At 38.6% G+C, this 26,269-nt stretch overlaps 1 protein-coding gene across 1 annotated transcript in view; it reads right to left on the bottom strand.

Annotated features, from left to right (window-relative positions):
- Positions 1-26,061, bottom strand: part of RARB (retinoic acid receptor beta) — a 138,850-nt gene extending 112,789 nt beyond the window's left edge. Inside the window, exon 1 of the mRNA XM_054991350.1 lies at positions 25,890-26,061. Coding sequence (XP_054847325.1) covers positions 25,890-26,046 — 157 coding nt within the window. The 5' untranslated portion in view covers positions 26,047-26,061. The remainder of the gene's footprint in view (positions 1-25,889) is intronic.
- Positions 26,062-26,269: the final 208 nt, after the last annotated feature.

Here is a 26,269-nt window from a genome sequence, read left to right on the forward strand (position 1 = left end):
CCTGCGCGATGACATCGCCTGGGAAGCCTGTTCCTCTACCTTTTCCCCTGCTGGCCGGGTAAGTGGTGGTCGAGGGAGGAGGCTGGGAGTGGGGGATTCCCTACTGGGGGATTGGCAACCTCCAGTAGAGCCCCTAGGATTTTCAAAACGACACATATACAGATGCAAAAACACAAAAGGGGCAATTATATAAATACTCCATAGAATACAGCCATTATTAAGACTGAGACAAAACCAGCACTTTGAACGGTAACCAGAAACCAATTTGAAAACAGTAAAGATCTTTAAATACTGAGGAGGTATGTTTCCAATGGCCGGTCTCAATTAACAATTTGACTACCATATGCTGAAGTAGGTGACATTTGGAACAGTGCAAATTTAGAAATGCCCCACACAGAACATATCAAAGAACGTAAATCTAATTCTGATACAGTGAGTTGGAGGTTAGGCGAGATGAAGTCCATCTTGCACCAGAATCTATGGAAGCTGTGGACATTCAAGTAAACACAAGAATCTGAACATAGAGATGGCAATTATTCTGAGAATTTTTCGTCTATCTGCTCCCAATTTTCAAAGGGAATTAGGGGATGTGGAATATGTTAGCCCTGGAGAAGGACCAAGGTGTTCAGTTTTCCTATCATACCTCAATCACAGATTTGGCACCCTTGGCTGGTCATTTCCTCTCGTATCATTAAAATGGAAATAATAACCTATATTATCAACTTCACAAAGTTGATGGGAACAAATGAGGAGTGTGAACCATTTTGTATAGGGAGAACATTCAATGTATCTAAAACAATGATTATGGATCATTCTATTTATGTCAATGCAATATACTGACCCACGCCTATTATTTATTCTATATGTTTAAGCACATAATTAGATTTCATAAAAAGCAAGACATGGTAAAATTCAGTAGCAATTTGTGACACAGCATACTTAGCCACATGCAAGGCAGATATCTGGCACGTATCTTAGCCACATGAAAGGCAGATATCTGGCACAATGCTGCATGCAACCTCCTCTTCAGAACAGTATTTTAACTGGTGGACCACCCTTCCAAAACCCAGTTCCCATTAACTTCATTAAATATGAAGCCTTCTACAATGCTTCTAAAACAATGTAAGCTGCACTGTAGGAAGAATATATATGAAGTTAAAGGAAATAAATAATGCACCATTTTTACACCATTTACATGCAATGCTACATAGCAGACAAAAATTTTAACAAAATATGTCTAACAAATGTCATTAATATGGCTGGGAATATGGTTTAGATGGCTGGAAAAAGGACATTTGCAATTTTATCCCCATTGTAAAGAATCATAAAATTAAATCAACGTTGTGAGAAAAATTTGGTAACTCCCAAATCGAATTCATAGTAAAATTTTATGAAACCATGACCCCAGAGAAGAGTAAGCAGCTTAACAAAAATTAGCTTTGTATACAAACAAAGTAATTACTACTGTGTGAACAAAGCAGGAAGAAGAAACGGGTTCTAGTTTTGTTTATGTGCATGGACATGTGGCAGAAGGATAGGCACCCAGAAAACATGCTGCTAAAGAAGTCCCATAATACTAGGAATAGATTGCCTCAAAATGAGTAAATAAAAGTTTATGTTTCTGCTACAGTCTTGATTCACTACAAGCCACAACAGAGCTGCTTAAGCATTTGTTATGTAACAGCTTAAGACACAATTCTTCAGCTTTGATTATTTTCTTATAAAGTTTAGCTAAAGCAGTAGATAAGATCTTTAAGGAAGTGAAGTGTGTTTTTTCAAAAGATAATTTACTTTTAGTTAAACCATGTTGACAGATAGAAGGATTTTATGTTGTGGCTGATTAGAAACAGGGCAAGCATTTATGAAATCTCTTTCATTTTACTACAAAAGTGGAGTATTAAAAACCCTGGGTTTTTAATGCATTTCTCTTTAGACAACTGAGCCTTAAAAGAATAAGAAGTTGTAAAGCAAATGGCATTTCCTGGATAGCCCCAAGGGAAGTTGGAAGGCTGAGCTCCGAGTCCCTGGTGGGAAGGAGCAATTTGAGCTAATTAGGGTGAATAGCAAAGTGTTGTAACTGGTCAAAACATTCTGTTAGCCCTCATTTTTATTGGCACCAAAAAGAGCCTGTCTGGATGTTTGTGTGTGAGCGTACACACGCACACATGCACAAATTTGCTGCTGAAGTGCAAAACGAACAGCTCACATACATTAGACAGAAAGTCAAAGGAAACGCCAAAGTTCACCCAGAGTACAAGTAATTAGAACCAGATTCTTTGCCGCTTGTATGTGTGCTTCATTGTAGAAGTTATTTATAATTCCCCCCCAAACCCCAATATCATTTAATTTTCATGTCTAGTCGGGAACAGAAAAAAAAATCTGCTTTTAATAATCTTCCAGAGAAAGACGAAATGAGAAAAACCTTGTTATTTTTTTTTTCATTTTAATTCACATTTTATTTTTTTCATGTGCCATTTCAAATTATTCCATAAGAGTTAGATCTCAAACAATTTTATTTCTCAGGGTTATTTCTTCAAATGCTATCGATTTTGACATTTTGCAAAATGTTGTGCTGCGGCTGTGATGGTGGAAAGGTAGACAAAAAGTGGGGGAGGGGTGGAATGGCAGAGCAGAAGAGACAGAAAACATGATCATGGGAGAATGCCAGCCTTGACTTGGTAACCCAGCCATGACCCTGAAGTGCGTGTGTGCTTGACCCGGTCATATAAGGCTCTGGTGGAGTCCTGTTGCCAGGTTATGACTCCCTGCTGTTCTTGCCGCACATCTACAACAGGTGCGGATCAGACCACAGAAGGGAGAAAACAAAAGGACAGGATAGGTAAAGGCTTTGATTTCTCTTTTGAAACCATTTTTCCTTTGGCTAGAGCATCAGCAAAAATACCCAAACTAACATTCTCAGAAACTATACTTCCACCACAGTTGCAGGCATCTTTTGACAAAAATAGAAAGCATATCTGCAAGCATGGTAAGAAATATGCAGGGCTGACACAAGACATCTTGCTGGATTCAGTAGGAGCATTAAACGGCACTGGGAATCCATGTAAATGATGCTGGGGCACAATTCTTGGGAGAGTATCAGTGAAAGTAATCTTATTTTCTGGATGCAACTTCTAATTTTATCCCAGTGTGGTGTAGTGGTTAGACTATCAGACTAGAATCTGGAAGACCCACGTTCGAATCCATACTCTGCCATGGGAATTTGCTGGGTGACCTTAAGCCAGCTTATTGTTGTGAGGATAAAACAAAAGGGATAAAACAAAAGAGAACACTTTCCCCCACTCTGGTTAAGATGTTTGAGAGCCAAGCACCAAAATATACACCATGTTCATTAAGCTCAAACAATTTCTTGAAAGGGCGTACATCATATCCCTACGTTAACTCACCCCTTTCTGAAGGAACTTCATGCTTTTTCAGCAATTACACTCTTTATCTTTAACATTATTTTATGTAACATATCTGAATCCATGGTTATAATTTTCTGAATATTGATTTTATTTAAGCGGCAGTTCAGTTTCTTAAAACAGATTGAGCTTTAAAAAGGGATCAGAATCCTCTAATAACTATCTAGTGTAATTATATGGTGGGCAAAAAGCCAAAAAAAAAAATCCACTCACAACTTTTCTACTATAGTGCCAAATTCTACTGCAATTATATAAGAAGCCCCATAAGATTAAATACTTCCGTTGATTTGTTTTTGGCAAAGTTCTTTTTATTTAGGCTAGAGTTACCAACCTCCATGCCAGGGTAGGAATTCTCCTGGAATTACAAATTATCTCTGTACTACAGAGATCAGTTCCACTAGAGAAAATGACAGCTTCCGAGTGCAGATTCTAGGGCATCACATCCCTGCTGAGCCTCTTCTTCTCCCAAACTCTGCCCTCCCCAGGCAGTGCTCCGAAATCTCCAGAACTGGCAACACTAACTGGATGTCCTAAAATGTCACTTCCAAAACAATCTAGAGATTTCATACATAAAAGAACATCTATTTCTTATGCATAAAGCCAATAAAACAATGAATGGTTTTGTTTGCTGAGAATGAAGACTGTGAACATCTAGGATTCTCCCACATTGTCATTGGATTCAGGAACTATAGAGATGAGGTTATTTTGGTAGAGACTGCTACAAGTACCAACCACACAGCTTCTTGTTTCTAGGGTCAGTTTCACAAGTAGACATGGGCACGAACGGGAAAAAAAAAAAACAGGCTGTTCGGTGTTTGTTCCCGACGACAAACATGAACAGCTGACCAGACTCAAACATGTTCCGTTAGCGAACATGTTCGGTGTTCGTCGGCGACAGAGCGGCCCCCCTTAACACTTAGAGAGCCCATATTCACAGGGAATGTGCAGCAGGCTCTTCTCCAGCCACCACCCAAGTTTGGTCAAGATTGCAGTATGGCTCTCAGGGTTATACGTTCCCGGAGGGAGGGGGTAGAGCCCTAGCCCAACACTCCCAGAGACCTGACCAGATCAGGCAGTAATAATCAGGGTGAACCCTCAGCTGAGGTGCCCACTGAGATTGGCCCCAGGGCCTGGCAGCAGCCCTTGAACCAGAGGGGATAGCTCCATATCCCACCCACCACACACAAAAAAAAGCCCGGCTCCAATGCACTCCCCCCCTCTCTCTCCCAAAACGCTATTAAGAGCTCTGTCCCACTCCACTGCTTGCTGAAAGTGAAACCAGAACTGGGAGCACAGTGCCCTTTTATCAGCTGAAGACTGATTGAGAAATGCAGGAGGACTGTGGTTGGCAGTCAGAACTGCCTAACAGGGTTTGCAGGGATGAGATTGGAGTTCCCATGGCCACAGAACACCCCCCTCCTCCCTCCCTCCCTCCCCCCTGGTGTCTGCTCCCACGTTACCAATTGTAACCGATTTGCAGCTCCATGCTTGGAAGGAAGACCTGCCCATCAAGCTAAGTTTGGCTTTGATTGGGGTGTCCAGGGAGACTGAGGGAGTGCAGACAGAGTTCAGGCACCCCACCCCCCTCCGTTCCAAGGGCCATCTCCACCAACAGAAATACATCTAGTACTCGGAACCACCTATCTCTGATATCAGAGGAGAAGATGATACTCATTGTAGGACTTTTCAAGCTGTCATCCTCAAGTTGTGAATTGTCTGCCTCCAGTAATACTGTTGTCTGCGTTTCATTTGGCCGTCCAAGATCTTTTACAAACTTGAAACCAGTTGAGATTTTTGTCTACACAAGACCTTTGTTGTCTATAGAAGCCTTTAATGCTGGCTTTATCGTGTGTTGCTGCTTTTAAAATTATTGTCTTACATTGGAGCTGTAACTGGTTTTGTACTTGATTTTATGTCTCTTCCTGATTTTAATACTGTTTTTAACATCTTGATTTTATTGTGTTGTAAGGGTTGTTGTTATTTCTTCCTATAAGCTCCAGTGCTAGAACTAGAAAGGAAAGACTACATGATCTGCAGCCTTTCATGTTCCATCCCATCTCTTCAAATTCCAAATAACATACCTAGGATGGGTCAGATGTTAGGACTTATATTTCACTCATGTAGAGAAGTACCACAACCTGCAATGATAAAGCTTTATTAAACCATCAGTCAGTGCTGCCTTGTCTCCACTTGCTTTGGTTCCCTTTGTGCCTCTTTAACGGCAACATTATCTAATATACTCAAAGCCAGAATTTCAGGTAGGGATTTTGGCCATGTTATAAGACCTGGTAGACCCAAATACAACTACGTACTGAAACCTTGTGCTTTCTCTACAATACTCTCCACAACATGTTTATGATAATAATAAATTCATGTTAAAGAACTATGCATCCCTGAATGGTTTATATGTGATTTTAATATTTAAATGTGGGTGGAGGGGAGCCACCAATATTAAGTACAAAACCAGAATAAATTCTTAAAATTCTGCACCGTACATAGGCACACAGCACCAAAGCTTGTTTGGTTTAGAACACGAATGTGCCTGTAGGATAACAGCACTGCAAGGCTTGGAGAATATAAAGAGAATATAAAGAATCCAACCACCTGGTTGGATTAAGAGTCCAATCATCTGGAATGAGGTAAAATTCTCTACTTCAATGGCTTTATCTATTTTGTCCATATTATAGCTTATCAAAAGATAACAAGAGAGATAAAGATACATTTTGTCTGAACAGCTTATTGCTCTGGCTATCAGTCGCTTTTATAAGATACAATCCCGTAGTTATTACTTCTTCTGTCATCTTTGGACTGGATCTGGGAAGTGGCACAGAAGGCTCCATTTTGCCCTCCGGTTAATAGAACTGGCAAGATTTCCAAAATTTCCTCCTCCACCTCACAGTGCTATGTACAGTTGCTCCAGACTAAACCCAATGAAATCAATATGTTAGACTGTAGTAATTCTGCAAAAGGTCTCTGTGGCTATGATTCAGTGGTATTTGTATGTAGACCATCCGAGGTCCAATCTCCAGCATTTTCAGTTAAAAGAATCAGGTAGTAGATAAAATGGGGGGGAAAACCCAACTCTTCTTGAGAGCACAGAGAACCACAGCTGGTCAGTGTAGACTGCTGACCTTGGTAGACTAATGGCCTGACTCAGTATAAGGCAGCTTCATGTGTTCAAGCTGGACATTACATCTATGGAGGACAAATATAACCTGCTTTGTTTCCAAAACAATTAAAGTACAATTTTACAACAGCTTACAACATCAATTTTACAGCTTACAACATCAGATGTTTTAAAAGAGGCGGCTTCTTGCTTGAATTTTTTTTTATTTCATACTCCACAACAACTTCCAACTTTAAAAATATATTGTGAGTACTATACTCTCTGTTTTCTATTTAATCCTGCACCACTTGCTGCATGCCAGCTCCTCTTCCCTAATGCTGTTTCCAGTAGAAATGGCCATATTCCAATTGCTATGCTGTAACATGAGCCAGTGGAATCATGTATCAACAGCCACTAGAGCTAATGCGAATATTGACCCTCAACCTGTGATACGAGTCTATCTTTTTGTAACATTGGCATGTATTGTTCTAGTTGAGTCAGAAAAGAAAGATAAATGCCTTACCAACATGCTGATGTGCTAAAGGAGTTCACTCCACGGTATGATAGTAATAACTGTAGATGCAAATTCATCAAAATCTTGCCATTTGTTTACCTTCAGAATTTTTAATGGCACATGCATTTTTAAGCAGATGCACTTCAGTTTGCTGCCTAACTGTAAATAACTTTATATTTGGAAGTCTCCAAACACTCCTGTTTGTAGGGATACATTAAATATTCTCTAGTTTGGGTAGCTGCTTTGAAAACAACACATTCAATGCAACCAAGTAACCTTCAAAATTACCCAATATACTGAACAAGCATATGTGTTCTTTCAGTGCTGTTCTGCACCACTTCAGTTCCTTTCAGGGTGGTGCCCTCACTGCTCTCAGCATCATTTAACCATTGCTGTCTTTGAATTCAGTTGGCTGTAAGTAGGTCAGCTATACTAGTCAAATGAGTACCTATTATTGCCCAAATATTTTTATACATTCCAGATAATCAAGAATGACCTTTTTGTAAGTGCATCATGGGTCCCTTGTTCTCTACATTTCTAGTAGTTTAGGGTTACACCTCAATACATGCCTCATTCATGGCTCATTTGGCAAGAGACCTTCTGACCTGTTCCCCAGTAAAGCTGCCTGTTAAGCCTGGCAACCAGCAGGAAGGTTGGGGGCAGGGACATGGGAGGGGTAAATGACATCAGTAATTTTGCTGACAACCCTAATGAGTAGCTCTAGGAATTGCTGGAAACTCTATGATAAAACTCCATGTGGTTTTACCATAGAGTTTCCAGAAATTTCTAGAGCTACCCATTATCACTTTTGGGTTGTAACCAGGAGTGATGTATTGATGCAGAGGCTTTCAACATCTTTATTTATGTTTTTCTGGGCAACAGATAAAATTGGCAAGAGACCTCCCACAGCCATAGAGGGAGGTCTAACAAGCTTACTGTCTCAGCTTTGCCTTATGTATTACAACAGTGGAATGAATTGGAAGAGTGACACTCAACTTAAGGAAATATGACATACCAACCAATTATCAGAGTAGCATAGGTCTAGGATGCTAGCTAGCCAGATGTTTAGTAGCCTAGTCAGAATGTAATTCTATTGGCTACAAACTCAAACTCATAAATTTACTGTTTATTTAAAACAAACTGTGAATTTAAAATACTGTTATTTAAAATACTTAAATCCTGCCTTTCCAATAGTTTCAGGACAATTAATAACAAAAACTAAATCTGAAATTGTATTTAAACTCATTAGAAGAATTCACTAAATTGCCTCACAAAAATTAAACCATACTGCCTGCAATCACAACAGTAACAGAAATCCAGATTTTTTAAAAAAAAAATCAGTTCTTTAAAGTCCTCGTTCTCAAGAAACGACTTCCTAGAACAAAACAGAGTCAGGCAAACTATTTCACAAAAGGGATGCAGCCACTGAGAAAGCCAAATGAACTACCCGAGATGAGGAAATGGTTGAAATGGTTGATGAGCAGACTTGAGTGTGCCCATGGGTTAATACAAAGAAAGGCAGTCCTTAAAGATATGTGGACCCCACATCAAAAAGAGTTTTAAAGAAAGATAAAGATGGCCCTAAATTTAAGTCATCAGCAAACTGGAAGCCAAGGAAATTGCTTCTTCATTAGTGCTATTTAATCATATCAACTTGTCCCAGTCAGCAGACTAGGGGCCTTTTTGAACCCGCTGAATATCTCAAGTGGTCTTCCAAGGGCAGACCAGTGTACAAGGGGAGACAAACACAAATCAATATAAAAGCCATTAAAATAACACTTTGTGCAGCATATTCAGTTCTGATATTCGTTGTTAATGTTAGTATGTCTACTAAATATGAGCTGATAAATGAAGTTCTTGTTTTGATTTCACAAATGTATTCCAGATTCTTACCTCTGGCAACAGAACATGCATACCTGGCATTTACTGAAAATGCTTAAGAGGAAAAGAGACTGAAACATTCAGATTTTTGAATTCATCCTTTCCTCCCCTACCAAGGCCTCCTATAGGCAAGAAGTCCTGTCCAAGAAGCTCTCCTGGGATTGTTGCTGAACTGCTGCACTATCCCCATTCCCTCTCTCACTTTTAGGGGGAGAAGAAAAACACAGTCCTGAGGGCAGAGCCTCTTGCTCTATGTGTACAGACTTTGCTCTGAGATTTTAGGTGGACCGATGCCTGGTCTATACATGTAATAATAATGACTGCTCATATACTCCACTCTTCTGGACAGATACGTGGCCCACTCATAAGGGTGAACAAAGTCAGGGTATTATTATCCCTACAATACAGCTGGGGAGCTAAGGACCAAGGCCACCTACTGAGCTCATGGGCAGTAGTAAGATTCAAACCAGCAGGGTGCTGATTTGCAGATCAACCACTTAACTACTATATAGTAGAATGCGGTATTAATAAAGTGGCAGGACGCAGAGATGGTAGAGTGGACTGTACCATATTGCAGGAGAGCCATCTTGATCCTAGAGTACAGGAGGGTTATAAATATTTTAATTTTAAAAAATTAATAAGGGAAAGGAATTAAGATTTCCACAAGTCCTCTACATCGGGATCCCCTGAGCCCATGGTCATCATCGGAATTCAGATACAGGCTGATGGGTGCAACCACAAAATAGCGGCCACAAAAAAAATATCATGGAGTGAGTTTATGCATAGTAACTTTCAACAGTAACTCTTCAACATTTCAGACAGAAGCTATGTTTAACAGGATACCTTTTAAAAATGAACATACTATTTTAAAATATTTTCTTGCACCCACACATAGGGTTCCCACGTTCCTATACCCTCCCAGTGAGAGGGGGAGGATTGTGACTTACCCAGGGTAGTCACCATGTGTGCTCCCAGTGAGGCACGATGATGTCGCTTCAGGGAAGTGATGCCATCACACCGGCTATGGGCATGCTCTCGCACTTTACGTAGGGACAATTCTGGCCTGTTTGAGGCCAAAATTGGCCCCAGCAAAGAGCGTGCCTGCAGCAGGCGTGACGATGTTACTTCAGGAAGTGACGCTATTGGACTGTGCTGGAAGTGCACCTGGTGTGCGCTTTCCCATCACTGGGGAAAGCCACCTATCCAATCACCAGTGATTGGTGGGCAATGGGGCAAACCCCTGGGAGATTGCCCACTGGTGGGAAACCTACACACACAGCTTACTTATCAGTCACTCGGTGAAGAACCTTGTGCTGTGGAGGCTGCTGCCATCAAAGCAACATTTTTAAAGATCTGCAAAACCAATCACCAAGGGTCAATCAGAAGCCTTGCTGAGCAAAAGCTTATCTTGCTCCACCCACTTTCTAAAAACACTAGTGCTAATTGTTAATCTGCAGGGAGTTTTAACATGGGGAAGTATTAAAAATGTGGTTTCCCATCCAACAGACTGAAGCAGTGCAGCCTAGCCTACCACACTAGAATTCTTCTACCTCACTGCATGTGTAGATGGTTCAAGTGCTGAGCTGAAACTGACAAGAAATCTACGAACTGCAAATAAACAGACTTTCAACTATTATTATATGCTAAAAGATCCTATGCTCAAGTGAGTTCATCTTGATAAGTTTCCTTTCTTTTGTTCAGGATTTCTGGATCTTAACAGGTGATTTCATAGCACATCTCTCACATTCAGAAGCAAATTAAAATATGGCAGGTAGCTCTAAAGTGATTACATTCTTGTTTTAAATTTGTCTACATTTTGGTTGCCAACACAGCTACCATAAATGTGTTCGAAATTTCTTTATATGAACTATTACTATAAGATTATTTCTTGCACTTTACATCCTGGCTTAGGGCCAGAGAAAATATGGGAGGTTAAATACCTTTAATCCATTACTCAGTCGTCTTATATCATGTAGACTGACTAAAAACTTCAGTGTACCAATTACATGAAGTAAAACCAACTTGTCAAGTGATATTTCACATCATTTTTGTGACTTCTTGATTGAAGGAATTTGAAACTCTGCAGAATTGTTAAATCCTGAAATTAATTTGTTGACTTAATGATAAGAACTATTTTAATGTTCGCACCACATTCTCTTAAAATTACGTATTATATCAATTAATTGGGATTCCAGATGCACTGATGTATGACATTAATTGATTTACATACCTTCCATTGCATGCCCATTTGAAAGGGTCATTAGAAAATATAACGGAGACATTTACATGTAAAATATTATCAAAAAGAGACAGCCTACATCATTCTCCCTGGATTAAAACACCTAAAACATCAAACTTACTAAGCAATAACAGCCTCCACATTAAGCAACAGGAATCACTGAGTGTTTTATTTTTTTTTAAATTTTATCATTGTTGTGTTATCTCCTTCTGTTTTTATACCTAAGTTCCAGCTGATTAATTTTCCACAAAAAGAAATTTGTAGGCTGTTTATTCCTTGCAAATAGATTTCATTTACAAAGAAATAGGCAATAGCAGCATGAGACAGGATCTTATTCTTAAGAAACTTACTCTGAGGTGTTCTCTGCAGGATTTGTATTTCATTAGTGCTTTGTAGACAATTGCTTAACTAATTGGCCATATCTCTTCTTCGGAACAGGCATGACACACCAAAGTGGTCTGTCACTGAAACTGGTACAGATTCTGAGGGCTGTCCAGAGAAATGATGTGCCACAGCCGATCCAAGTTATTTTCAGAATGTTACTATCAGGCTGCAGCTTCTTTGTGTGCATTGGCACATGGAGGGGGGCACATGACAGCTATCAATCAGGAAATTGCTTCTGATGTGCATGTATTGTGCTCAGTAAGACAACAATCTTTAGCCTACTCAGAATCCTACTCAAGTCTTCTCAGTGGGGCTTACTATCAGCAAAGTATCCTCAGGATTGCACTGTCAATTTCCTATCCGCTTCTATACACCAAACTGACACAGGATAGTGTTAAGTTTGAGAGCTCATTAAGAGGGGAGCCGCTGATACGTAAATGCTAGCAAGTATGTAATACACGCACAGAGCAATCCTAAACAAAGTTATTTCAGTCTAAGTCCATTAATTTCAATAGGCTTAGATTGGTCTAACTCTGTTTAGGATTGCACTGACAATTTTGAAAGTTGCATGCTGACTCTAATCAAATGGTGTAAAAAGCCTGTTTATCACAAATGGACTGTGATCCCACTGGCTATTAATCAATGATGAATATGCCTACATTACAAAACTTCCTTGTTTTATGGTACACACCTTGGTCCTTCCTGTCCTTTATTTGTGGCACACTATAATACAAAAGTTAGATAAAATAGTCTATTGTTGAACATTCCAAAATCTATATGTACTTTTTCTGCTTCTGCCATGCAGAATGGCTTCCAGAGATGTTTTGGCCGATAGAAGCATGCCTAGAATTTAAAAAATTATGTTGGTACCATATATAATGCTAGGAAAAGTTGAAGACAGTAGGAAAATAGGAAGGCCCAAAATGTTATGCCTTGATTCAACAGAGGAAACCACACTCTCCAGTTTGCAAGATCTGAGCAAGTCTGTTAATGATAGGACGTTTTGGAGCCCTTTCATTCATAAGTTGGAAGCAACTTGATGGCACATAATATACACACATCATGTATATAAAGTGCCGCCAAATAGCAGTCGACTTATATGGAGACACCATGGGGTTTTCAAGGCAAGAGACATTCAAAGGTAGTTTGCCATTGCCTGTTTCCATGAGGCAATCCTGGACATCATTGGTGTTCCCCTATCCAAGTATAAACCAGAGTTGTCTTGTTTAATTTCTGAGTTCTAACGAGATTGGCCTAGTCTTGGCCATTTGATACCATACTCCATCCCTAGAAACCTCTATGATTAGACAGCTAAAAATGGTAGAGCAGAAATGGCTCCTGTTCAGCTGGAATGGTTCAGTCCTCAAAACCTCAACTAAATATTCCAATTCATTCCAGTTTAACTCATCTATCAGCTAACAGTCAAAAAGCAACACTTTTTAGCTACTTTAAAAATGCTTGATTGCTATGAACTCACAGACTTGGGAACTCTGGTATCCTTCTCTTTCTCTCAAGCTTTATGAAAACTAAAATTGAAGAATTTTCTCTCACAGAGGCAGAAATCTACAACAACATTGACCAATACCATTTCCTCAACTTCCTCATGAGATCATAAGAAAACCTTCTTGTGACATAGATTCTCATCAGTTATGGCCTTCTGTACAGATAAGGAACACTGTTCAAAAGAATGTGCAAGAAATACTGCATCCTAGCATGGATTCCCATGGAGGCTTACAGAACATATTTGGAATTTTGTGCATATTCAAGATAAAGGCAAGTCAATACACAGAGACATTTCTCTTCTCACTACTACAGAGACGGCTATATTACTCATGTGCCACATTAGAATATAAGCAGCCATACAAAAGAACTTTCAGATATAAGAAACCAGGTTAATACCTTAGTATGTTGTACAGCAAGACTCAAGTCCAGTAGCACCTTAAATACCAACAAGATTTTCAAGATATAAGCTTTCGAGAGTCAAAGCTCCCTTCGTCGGACAGTATGTGGAACATCTAATCACTTGCTGAACTGGTTATCTGTAGTATCCCACCAAGACTTTCACTACACATTTGCATCCCATCAGATATCCAAAAGAGCAGGGAAATTGTAAAACATTCCCCAGCACTAGGCAGGTAAATGAGAACTACATGGAAGGCCAGAATTTCAAAACAAACGCAAAAAAATAGAATTAAGATTCTGTTTGGTAGGTAGTAGGTTTAATTGTATATGGCCAAAGGCCATCAAAATACGAAGTTAAAAACAGTAAAAATAGAAATCTATCAATTCTGTTTGGTTACACAGCTAGTAAGCAGAACATTTGGGACTGAATTAAGAATGCTGGAGTGGATCCCACCCCCATTCTACCACTCTGCTGAGCAAAGTTTAAAGTCTTCCTCCAGCCTAAAGAGTTTTCCTCTAACTTGGGGCTCCTTAGGCTGGAGAAAGGCTCCTTGGAGGATGCTTGAATCCACTCTGCTGATTTCACACCGTGGCTTAAGAAATAGAAAATCTTATCAAGAAAAAGGGGATGAAGGTTAAAACTATTCATCCTATTGCCACAACTATCCCCATAGAATGTTTGTGAACTGAGATTTTTTTTGTTGCCCTTCGTGGTTAGAGTCATCAGGGTGTTTCAAGGCCATTCTAGTATTTACAAACCAGTCTGTCCATTCACTGAGTTCTATTGTTTACTCAGATAAGCAGGACCCCAGTGAACAATTAAAGCTTTCAATAAATAATCTGTAAGCACATTCATCTGATTTACTGTTATTTGATACAGCAGTTAGTTTCAATGGGGCCGTTAATATTGATCATGCAAAGTACTACAGACAAACATGAAACACTTCCAGAATTCCATGGATTATTACTTTTTATCTGCCACTCATCACAGTTACTTGTAATGGTTGTGAGATTTAAAATCAATAATAATTAGTGCTCTGTACACTCCTAAAATGAGTACTGTGAATAATGTTTTCAGAGGTTTTCCTACACAAAAATTAAACACAACACAGAGTATAAACATAAAAAGTACTTGCTAGTATTTCAGAGCCAACAAATCTTTGTTAAAAAATTCTGGCTTCCAATAAAGTTGGCTGAGAAGTGCAATCTAAAAGGTAAATGGTGAATTCAGCCAGCTTTCCCACACAATTATTTCCTTCCTTGCTACAGGCCCATCCCAATTGTTTTGGTCCATGTAAGTATCATGATCTCCGGGGGAGTCAAAGGAGGTCTCCTACTCCCCATATCACCAACAGAAAAGCTAGTTGGATCTAACCCACCAAAGCAGGAAGAAAACAATCAAGCTATATATAATGTGCCTTTTCAGCCACAGAGGAATAGGGGGGTGGAACAGAAGAGTGAGAGAGATAAAAAGTAAGGTGCAAAAAGAAAACAATGTTTCAAACATTTTTTAAAAAACTATAATGGACGTCATCCAAAGAACTGGGAGATACTTGACCCTTCTCAAAAGTGGTACACTTCAGCTGCGCAAACTTAACTTCTCAGTGTTTTTAATACAGTACTGCAGATCAAATGCTAAATCAATTTCAATTCAGCAATGGTCCACAATCATTTCATCATACAATTAATGGAATGGAAGAAAAAGAAATTAACAGTGTTATAATCTATGGGCATGTTCAAAGTTATCCTCTCTTATTTGTTTTATTTGTCCGTGATATTTCTATGCCACCTTTTCTGAGTCCTGTCTGAGGCAGCTTCATTTAAAATCACAACAATACTAAAAACAAGCCATTAATAAGACACAAAAATTGTACTAACCTCTAGCTTCTATAGCCAGTACCAACATCAATTACTGGAAATGAAACAAATAGAAATTGGCAGAGTTATAGGTCTTTGCCGCATGGGGCTTTTTCATCAGTTCTGGCCCCATACTGCGTCAATTTTTCTCCAGCATTTTGTAAACATGGTCAAAATACCCCAATTCAGTCTTCAAACTGCTTCCCAGACTTTTTTGTATTCTGCATGGAGAAAGGTTGCAGCTGCTGCAGAACTGATCTTTCCCTGGCTTTTCTGCAGCGTTTCTCCCTGCATATATACCAAAGTCAAATCCGGGCTTTTTTGAAGTGCAGAATACTTTCTTTGGTGTGAGGCCTGTCCCTGCCTTTCACCCTCCTCTTTACTCCCCTGCATCCTGATTCGTTGAACAGCAACCGATGAAAGTTTTTTTCCTGATTTTTTAAAATTAAATGGCAACATTGCAACATTGATGCCAATAAAAAAGGACCACAAAACCCCCCTTTGTAAGTTTCCTCAGCAATCAGCTGAGGAAACTGAGGAGCCCTCAGCCAATCCACTGAGGAAACTGACCAGTCCTCAAACTGGGCATTTTTCCAGTGCAGAAATAAAAAACAGACACCACTTCAGTTCAATTCCCTCAAGGTGTAGAATTAAAAAATCGAAGCAGCATGGGGCCAGAACCGATAAATAAAGTGGATGTAATCCTCATGGACTGAATATGTAGAAAACCTGATGTAAAGTTTGCCATGTGGAACAGGCCATAATTTATAGGCATATTCAAAGGTTAGCCTCTCTTAAAGAGACACCTCTTCAGAGGCTTTGCTGATCCTGTACTAGCCTCTGGTTTTAATAGCCAATACCAGCACCTGCAGCCAGAGAGCCCACTTTCAGCACATGCCCTACGTGACAGCAGCCACTCCACCAGATACTCTGTCAAAGTTGATTTTTTTCATGCCTGAGAGAACAAGGAATCCTACATAACTTGACTTTATTTTTCTCTCTACAAAATGCACTGAAACTTTGCCTCTGATAATGGATCTCAAATTGGCGCTAATCAAGCACACTTACTTCAATTAAAAGGACTAGCAAGCTGTTCAATGTGGTACATACATAAATGTACTCTTTTTTGGGTTCCAAAGGATATAAATTAGATGGGAATTCAGTGAAATGCATGGAAAACAACAGTGTTTTAGTTGCTTTGCTGGAATAAGAATTCTAGATAATTAAAAAGCAAAGTGATTATTATAAGCTATCTGTTTTTTATTGTATTATAGTTGACTTTAACATTGTGTTATTTGTTTTCTTGTTTATGTATTGTATGTTGTTTTTAAAGTAAATAAAAAGTTTAAATTTTTTTTTAAAAAAAGCAAAGTGATACAAGAAAGATTTTATTATTAAGCTGTAACCAGAACTTCAGGTGAAACCAGCCATTCAGAAGGACTTCTTTTCCAACAGTTATTTGTTATGTATCTGATACAAATATAGAAAAGTCCAATTAAAATGTATGATGCTCGATGCAGTTTCTTCTTCTTCTTATTATTATTATTATTAAGGCCAATAATTATGTTTGCTTTTAAGAATTTTCCTCTTCCATAACTTATGGCACTGCAGCACTAAATTAAAACATCAGGAACTAAAACTTACTTGCATCCATTTCCATTTTAGCTAATTATACCCTGAAGCTTTCTAATAGACTAGGCCCTAAAAGTCTTTTGAAGTTGAAATTGCTCAAAGAAAAGCAACCTCTTATAATTATGGACTTTGATGAAAAAACAAAGGTAATCCAGCCCTGGAAGCTTTCATATTTCAAGGAAATAAAATATGCATTTATAAGAAAAGTTGGATAAAATGTAGGGAACTGAGTTTAAAATATTCAGTCTTGGTTATGCAGGGGGGGAAATGTGATTTTGGTTCATTTTATATGTGTTAGTGCAATACAGTACACTGACTGTGCTAAATTATTTATTCATTAAATAAGTATGTGTGGATGCACATACTTAGATTTCATAAAATTTAAGAAATGGTAAAATTCAGTAGCAATTTGTGGCATGGTACACTTAGCAACATGCAACAATAAAACGTGTGTATGTAGAATAAGGTAGTATGCAAGAGCCACTTCCATACAATAGCACACTTGGTGGACCACCCTTCCAAAACTCAGTTCCTATTACCTTTAATAAACATGATAAATCCTTCCCAAGCCTTCTACAACTTTGATCCTATGATGTATCAATGAACGGATCAATGAACGGAATTGTAACCAGTCTCTTCACAATGTATACTCTTAAGTCCCACTCCCCCACAAAAAAAACTGGTCAGAAGACTAGAGTCATTGCATGGGCATACTGTCTGGGTGGCCATAGCTAAAAGTACAAACAACAGAAATAAATACTTTTGCACAAACTTTTGTATGAAGGGAGCAGAAGCATATTCAAGAACAGCAACTTCCATTCTTAAACTGCAGTGTTGCCAGACCATAGTCCTTACTTTGCTAAGGGACTCAGACTGGATAGGAGGGGCAGAAATTGCCTTTCTGTGAATTCTGCTCCAGTCATGGCTCAGAATATCCAAGTTTAGATCACGCGTTAATGCAAAACACATATTTTGTGACACTTCATACCCCTTTGTTCAGCAATAATTTCTTTAGATGTGGAAAGGTACGATATAAGCATTTTAAATAAAAATAAATAAAATAGAAATACATCTGCCTCTTCCCACATATCTGCACTGCATTCACAAAAGACCAGCCCAGGTAGGAAAAACTTGTCTAGCAACTGTATGTACTATAGGTGATGAAAGTGGATGAACAGTAAGTATTGAGCGGGCAGAATAAGCAAACAAATTAAAGTCAAAAGTCAAACACTCCCAAATTGTATAGTCCTGAATCCTACTCAAATGAATGTCTTCTTGAGACCCCCCCCTCACTGATGAAAAGCAGTTACAAGAGATATGTCACTGGTATAGTTTAAGCATCATATCAGTTATTACACATACATAGAACTGCCAAATACTACTTTTTTAAAAATGTATTAATTAACTAGAACAAAATATACAAAACTCTAATACACATAATATCATGCCAAATACTACTTGGCAGATCAGGGTCAGTATTGTCTGCTCTGGCTAGGGGCACCTTTCCAGGATCTCACATTGAAGTCTTTTACGTTACCTACTACCCAAGATTCCAGATTCCAAGGAAGATTCCAAGGTCTGAGCCTAGGACTTTCTGCATTCAGAAAAGTTGCTGTACCAGTAAGTCACAGCCCTTTCCTGGTAACAGCTAATATGGATCATCAGCAAGTGTTTAAATACCCACAAAGGCTTCTATAGAAATAAACACATCTGACCCGTGGTAATAAGGGAGGAAGCAGCAGTAGGACAAATATCTCCAATATTCCCAATATATCTTTGATTACCACTGGGGTTCTGTAAGTAGGTTCTTTTGATTTAAAAGAAATTACAAATACCGTATAAGGAAGTAATTATTGTGAATGTTTATAGAATCAAGAAAAACTATACCACTGACAGTAAATCCCCTGATAAAGGGAGCTCTGACTCTTAAAAGCTCATACCCTGGAAATTTAGTTGGTCTTTAAGGTGCTACTGAACCAGAATATTACTGATGCTGTTTCCCTCTTGTTAATAAAACTGCATAGAAAGGTCAAAATGCTCCAGTCCTTACCATACAAAAGTTTATTCACCTGAATTTAGCATTTCACCATCAATCAACACGGAGTTCACTTCCAGACACATGATACAACTGTACATTTTGTTTGCCAGGAAACAAACAGACGCTCCTTATGCACAGCTCCTTTCACTTCAAGCCATCTCATTATCCCCTGCACTAAGGAACTTTTGCCTGTATAGAAGCACTCTATGCCAACAACTAATTTTTTTTTTTTGCTTAGCGACTAAACTTTGTCAGTCACAAATACCCCATTTGAACTTCTTCAAAACCGCAAGTGATGTTCTTTTTTCACCTTTAGCTATATTGTTAATCTTTCACAATTGCTGTGAGAAAGACCATGGCCTCTTCTCTAGGATGCAACTTCGATCCACAAAGGGCCCTTCATGTATGCTTTATATGCCAAGCAACACGCGTGGTGTTCCAATCATGGGCTTGAATTCCACAGAAAGTCTCAGCTGATGTCTTCCTCTCCCACTGCCGCCCAAAACGCCCACTGAACTTTTCCTCAAGGGAACCGGGCATCCCAAGGAATAACATGAGGGGGGGAGTTGACAGTCTGCAGTAGTAGGGAGGAATTGGTAAATGTTACCCTCTCCTTCTATCAATGGAAATTTTCTGCTGCATCTAACCTGTGGAATTCCAGAACCACCATGGGATCCTATCAAGATCAAATCCAAACATTACATAACTAGATCTCTAGAATTTTGTTCCCCTAACTCTGCCCTTTTTTTTGGTAAGTTCTGAGTTTGGCTCCTAGTCTTCAAAGGGAATTATGCCCCAAAGATTTATGCTGTATGGGAGTAGAAATTATTCTGATGTTGTAAAAATATTTCTGCCTAAAACAACATTGCTGCTCAGGAATAAACATTATTGTTCAGATATTTAGAGTGGTTACTCAGCTGCCAGAGCCACTTCTAAACTAGATATATGGAGTTGCATCCCGTCCGGTCCCCCCCCCTCCCCGCCCGCCCAAAAAAGATAACAACATGCCTTTAATTTTACTATGTGGGGATTTACTGACAATGGTGTCTGGGAAACAAGAAAATTCTATTTGGCTTAAGGAAAATCCGGAAGGCTGAACATTTTACAAGGATACAGACTGAGTTGTTGATAAACCCTTTCCTGTCTCACTGCATGCATTCAAAAATAAAAACTCAATATAGTATAGTAAAACAAAACCAAGTCTAACATACATGACTGGCCTTATAAATCTGAACAGAATTAGCTGATCTTCCCTTGTCACCTTCTAAAACACTCTTCAACCCAGCCTTTTGTGCAGCAAAATATCTTTTAAAAAGCATTAGGGAAAATGTGATTGTAAAAGCACCATAACTGGCTTGGAAGCAGCATGTGGAACTTTAATTTTATTTTAATTGACTGGATTTCAGCTTAGCTTGGCAATATTCCTACAGTTTTTCTTTTCTCACTAGATAATATTCAAATGGACTCCTATAGACAAGGTTTCGCCCAACAGCTTTTTCTCCCTTACTCTTTCCTTTTTTAAAAAACTGTAACCTGTTTTAAAGCAAGATTTGTATGGGATTGTAAATATAGAACAAGATTACTAGAGACATCTCCCTAGGAAAGCATCCATCAGCAGCTACTGGAGAGTCGCGTCCGGCCTCTTCATTAGTCAAAAGTCTGCACCTTGGCTTGCCAATACACTTGCCGTACCATCTGAAGTTCTGCCTTGCCTAAAATATTGGACTTGAGCAGCTGTGGAACGAGTTGCCTGGATCTGAATTCTAAGAATATAACTGATCCTCAGAGAATTTCAGCCTTGGACAGCATCTACATGAAGTACAAATGCATTTACACCCAGGACTATATTAAGTAAGGGCCATTTTGATGATCTTCCTTGAAACAGACCACATTATTCATTTCATTTGTTTTGCAAGAAAACATGTACACAGGCTGTATGTAGGTGTATCCTTAACATATAAGATGGTGTATCCCTAGAGAACTGAAGTACTGTGAAAGTAGCAGTTTCAAGGGGCTGAAATAAATATGGTACCCCCCCCTCAAGAAGCTACTGCAAATAAAGGAGCATTCACCTGGGCAAGATTTCATTTTCTGCTACCGTTCCAAATCCATGCACAAAAGTAATTTGTAAATAGGCTGCCCAGAGCCATGTGAGTGTGTGCAAACAGACACACATTTTCCAAAAGCACAAAATAAGTCCTGCATATGCACCTGGATCCCGCGGGCTGATTTTGCGCTACCTGAAAGTATGCATCATTAGCTGTCTTGAGACTTCTCTTCCAGCAATGACAGGGAACTCTAAGGATAAAACCCAGCAGAAAGACTGGCATATGGCACTCCTTAACTGCTGCATGAGACTGAATGTCAGTTTACATACAGAGTATGTTAAGATTCTACATAGGCAATAGTATTTGTGATTGGCTGAACTTGCTCAGAACTAATCAGTAGGATTCTAAACAAAAAATGGAAGGGGGGGCATCATTCCTCATCACATAACAGGTTCTTACAACACTTGGAGTTTCATGCTTGACCTACCCATCATTTCCAAATTCTGGCTCTCATACTGTCCTAATAAGATCACTTATTTTAAGGTTTTGTCTGTTCTCAGTTACTTCCAAAGCTGAAATCCTCTTTGAAACCAATTTATATGAATATCTCTAGGGCTCCCACTTTTTGAATCTCTCGTTAGGAGGTCAGAGGATGTCTATACTTAAGACCAACAACAACTCCTTGGATGAACCTAATAGTAACTTAAATGTGTAATCCAATGTTCCACCAACTTTCTACTGGCATTTTGTGCATATGTCATATTGCTTCAGTACACAGCACTGAGTTAAAGAGAAACTAAATGTTAAGTATTTTGCGATGAGACTGAAGTAACTGATGTTAACATGAAATCAATTTAACAGCAGTCTAAAACAGTGACATGGAAATATCAGTGACACAGTTGTTACATTTTAAGTGTGGTATATTTTATTATTAGAGATGCTAGACAGTTCTTCAGCAGAGTTTGGTTGGCAACTGTGCTCTGAAAGTGACTCAGGATATAAACAGCTTGGGGAACAGACACTGTTTTGGTGGGATGTCGTAAACTACTGTAAGGATGACTGATCTTCAGGCTCTAAAATGAAGTCTCCTGCTACTCGACTTACTAACTTGATTGTAATGCCACCTGCCACACAATGCAATGCCAAAACTCAGAGGTCCCATTTTCATTCTGCAATAAAGGTGTTTTTAATCACAGTTTACAAATGAATTGGGAGTGCTGTATCAAACCTGAAGTTCAAGAACACCCACTTAATTTTTTTCTTGGAAAAAATGTTCCTGGGTGTGTTTTGAAACGGGGAGGGCCAAAAAAGAGAGCAGCGGAAACAAATTATTCTTCAAGAGATTCAGATTGCTCTGAAAGTGCATTAAGTGAGTTTACATCCAGATTAAACAATAGGTGCTACTGTGTCTTTTAAGCAAATTTACACCAAATAAAAGTTCTTTACTAATCGCTAAGTAGGGAGGTGGGTAGAGATGTTAAAGAAAGCGAAGGTATTAAAAAAAAACTTTCGGTGGTAGACGCACAGAGCTCGCTACCAACACCTGCTGCAATTCAATACTTAGGAATGTAGATTTCAAGTCATACACTTCAGTGTATTTGTTTTTATATTCTGACTGGAGATAGGAAAGATAAATCCCTGAGTTGCACATGAGGACAGATGTTATTGGGCTTCTTTGAACCCACACAAAGTAAAAACTCACCCAAGTCCTAAATTATATCACAAACAACTTCCACTTTAGCAATGAAGTTTACTAATGTAGATTTCATTCATAGCAGGCTTTATAGGGGCTTTTATCCTGCAACTTTAAATTTAACAAATATCGTTTATGTAAGTTAAGCAGTAATAAATCCCATTCATTTCAGTGCAGGAATTTAAGCATGTGACTCTCTCTCTCTCTCCCTTGTTGAAAGAGACGGTATTTAAAATGCTTAACATTGGCTTGATTGTACTCTTTATTTATGTTAAGGCAATTAGGTACAATACCCCTTCAGAAATTTTATGATGTCTTATCTGCTGAAAAACTGACACCACCAACAGAATAGCTGCATATTTCTCTAGAGGATCAATCAAAAGACAGAAGGAATTTGGCTATTAGCCACATTTGTTTTCCTTCATTTTTTGATCTCGCTGTAATAAATCCATTTCCATCTTAATAATCATAATGAACTATTGACATTTCTGTAAAATTTGTTTTTAATCCTTTTACATTTTCTTGTCATTCTTCCAAGAAAGTGTGAGGCAAAACTCTAGATCTTATTTTAAGATAAAATAACTTATGTATTCCATTTTGATGTTAGATTAATTCTCTACTTCAAAGCTATTCATTTTTATTGAAGTACTAGCCCTAATTTCTTCAGAGTTAAGAGGACAGCTCATTGGTAATACTTTACACTACACTATCCGTCATCATTCTGCTCTTTCTTTAAGACCACTATTTTCTTTGGATTGCAACTCATCCTTTAGCAGTTTGAAGCCACACACTATGAGCCATAAACATTTTTCGGATGAATACAGCCCTGTTTTCTAAATACTTTATCACAGAAGAATCAAGGGGGGGGGGGAGTTAAGGACATAACGTGCTCCTGATGAAGAATTTAGTGATCGATTCACCACAATCTCAATAGAAACGCTGATGGCATTTAGGGACGTTGATATGCTCTTTTCTAAATGTACATAATTAATGTAGAAGTTACTCCCCTACCATCCACTTACTATCTTATACTTTTCATTGCTATAAAAGAAACATTTAAAACCAAGTTGCAAATCAACCATTACGGAGGGACCATTTTATAACCAAGCAAACGTAAGTCCAACTGACACTCTTTATGGAGGCAGCTTTCTTTCTTTTATTCATTCGCTTCTTTTATTGCTCACTGTTCTTGTTTGTTTTTGTTTTTTTAATGGAGGCAGCTTTCATTATACAACTCAAACCTACAAAGGGTTTGGTATAAACAAAGAAAATACTTGTAGTTGGAATTACCAATTCTCATTGGTTAATCTACAAAATTCGCATTACAGAATGCACACGTTTAGTTATAAACAATGTATTCAATGGAAGAATTACAACTAAACTATGCTACTTACACAGCTTCTCCTTACTATACTGCACGTGCCACTGATGTTCACAGCTTGCTTACATATATCTGAAAGTTTACAGGCATTACAGATTAGCTGTAATTATTGGGAAATTGTAAAACTGAATACATAGAAGATCTTCACTATATATTGATTCTATTTAATATTTCTTTGACCAGCTTCCCTTGTACTATAATCTAACCTTTTGTCTCTTATTGCCAGCCGTAAGAAAAATGACACATTTAACACTTGGTGTGCACTGAGGGCTGACACTGTGGTTAACTTACTGAAAGCAAAGACAACACATTTTAATTGGTTCTAGTTGATGACAAAGTATAGCACTAATGCTTTACCAAATGCTCAAAGCTATTTATCTAGAGGATGCTTGATGCTCCAAAAAAATCCTTGCTATTAATGGCAAGATTCTGAGTTTAAGCCGTTTCATTTACTAGTACTGTAACTTTACAATATAATACAAAACTTGCTTTAAAGAAACCCACAACTTTTCCAGAAGACTTTAACTGATACACTTTTTGGACCTCAAGGAATACTTCAAAAATGGCTGGTCTGTTTTAATAACTATATTCTTTTTGCCCTTAACATCATTTCTGCATTTTGCTTTAAAAGGGGAAAATTTGTAAGTATTTGGATTTTTTTTAGTGATTGCCTTCATTCTCTAACTAGGATGGAAAATTTTTGTTTTCAGCATGAAGGTGTCATGATGTTCTCATTGAACATCTCAGGGGGGGAAAGAACATTTCTTTTCCATCCCTTGCGGATTAAGCACTCTAAAGAAAGAAAGCAATCGAGATGCCTAGGAATACAACGATACCAAGCATATTTCTACAGTTAATGCTTCACTGAAGTATCCAAGAGTATGTTAAAACAATTTGATAGATAACCATCATTTGTCTAAATCAGTGTCAGAGCAATGAAGCATCCTTCAAGGCTTTTTAATGCAGAGAATGTGGTTCCTGGGACTCAGCTACTTCTTGCTGTTTCTCAGGGCTTGAAATGCTGCGGTTTCCCCACCTATGTTCCCAGTACTATGTCAAGATCAGATAACAAAACAGTAATTTTTAGGGGAGAAAAATCTTGCACCACCAGCACCACTGTTCTCTTCCCTGCAAATCTCAGACTCTTAACTGATCCAGAAAGTGCTGAGATAATTGATGGCGAAACACAAGGGGTGTTCACAGTTAGTTTTCTAGCAAAACAGGGACTTCTAAGGAAAACAAAGTTTTTAAAAAAGGAAAAGCGGCAGCAAGGTCAGTGCAAAGAGATATTGGGGAGGGGGCTATTTGTTTAACCAAGAAAGAGAAGCTTGCAACTTTAAATTTCACCTATCCCAGTGGCTCAAGCCACAGTGCAGAGGACCATCACTTTAAACTTGTTGGCTAGTATTTTTAGAACGCAACTAAGGGAAGCATGCAGTCCAAATTTTAAATATTAGAAGAACAGGGTGCATGTACATATAGGGAATGTTTCCTACATCCCTTTCTATCTTGAATGAACATTAAAATAAGAATTACCCATCCTTTCTAACTGTAATTCTGCAATACTAAGAGAGTTCAATAATGCAATAAACACTGCAACACACCTATGCTGGTGGTCATTTTGATTATTCTGCAAAACAATATGCATGCAATCCACACATGAGCATAACTGTATTGGGTGATGCCTCTTTCACCTACACCATTAATTGTTTTTTGTGGGTTCTGTTTTGTTGTTGCATGCAAATAAATAAAAGATGAGAAAGAAGTGGAACAAAATAATAGCGGGACCTACATTGAGCACTGCGCCGGTGCTGCCACTCTGTTTGTGCCAATCCACTGAAGCATGCTTTCAGAGCCTTCTCCTGGAGCATGCAGGAAGACGGACTTGCAGTGTAGAAATCCAGCATTTGACCAGGGCTTACTGCTAGCACATCCATACAGTCAAACATGATTCCCCCCTCTACAGTATGTCTGCAAAAGTGCTTTCCTCTAGGTGTGGAAGGAAAATGGCATATAAAAGTACATCCAACTCCATCAAACTCTGCCCCCTTTTTTGGCACGCTGGCTGTTGGTCTTTTTCCCAGACCAGAATCATGAATTATGACAGGCAACACAGCTAAAAGCCTGTAATTGATCCAAATGATCATTTACCATTTTCCAGGCTGTGTTCAG

This window comes from Eublepharis macularius, chromosome 11, assembly GCF_028583425.1.
Source record: "Eublepharis macularius isolate TG4126 chromosome 11, MPM_Emac_v1.0, whole genome shotgun sequence".
Classification (NCBI taxonomy): Eukaryota; Metazoa; Chordata; class Lepidosauria; order Squamata; family Eublepharidae; genus Eublepharis; species Eublepharis macularius.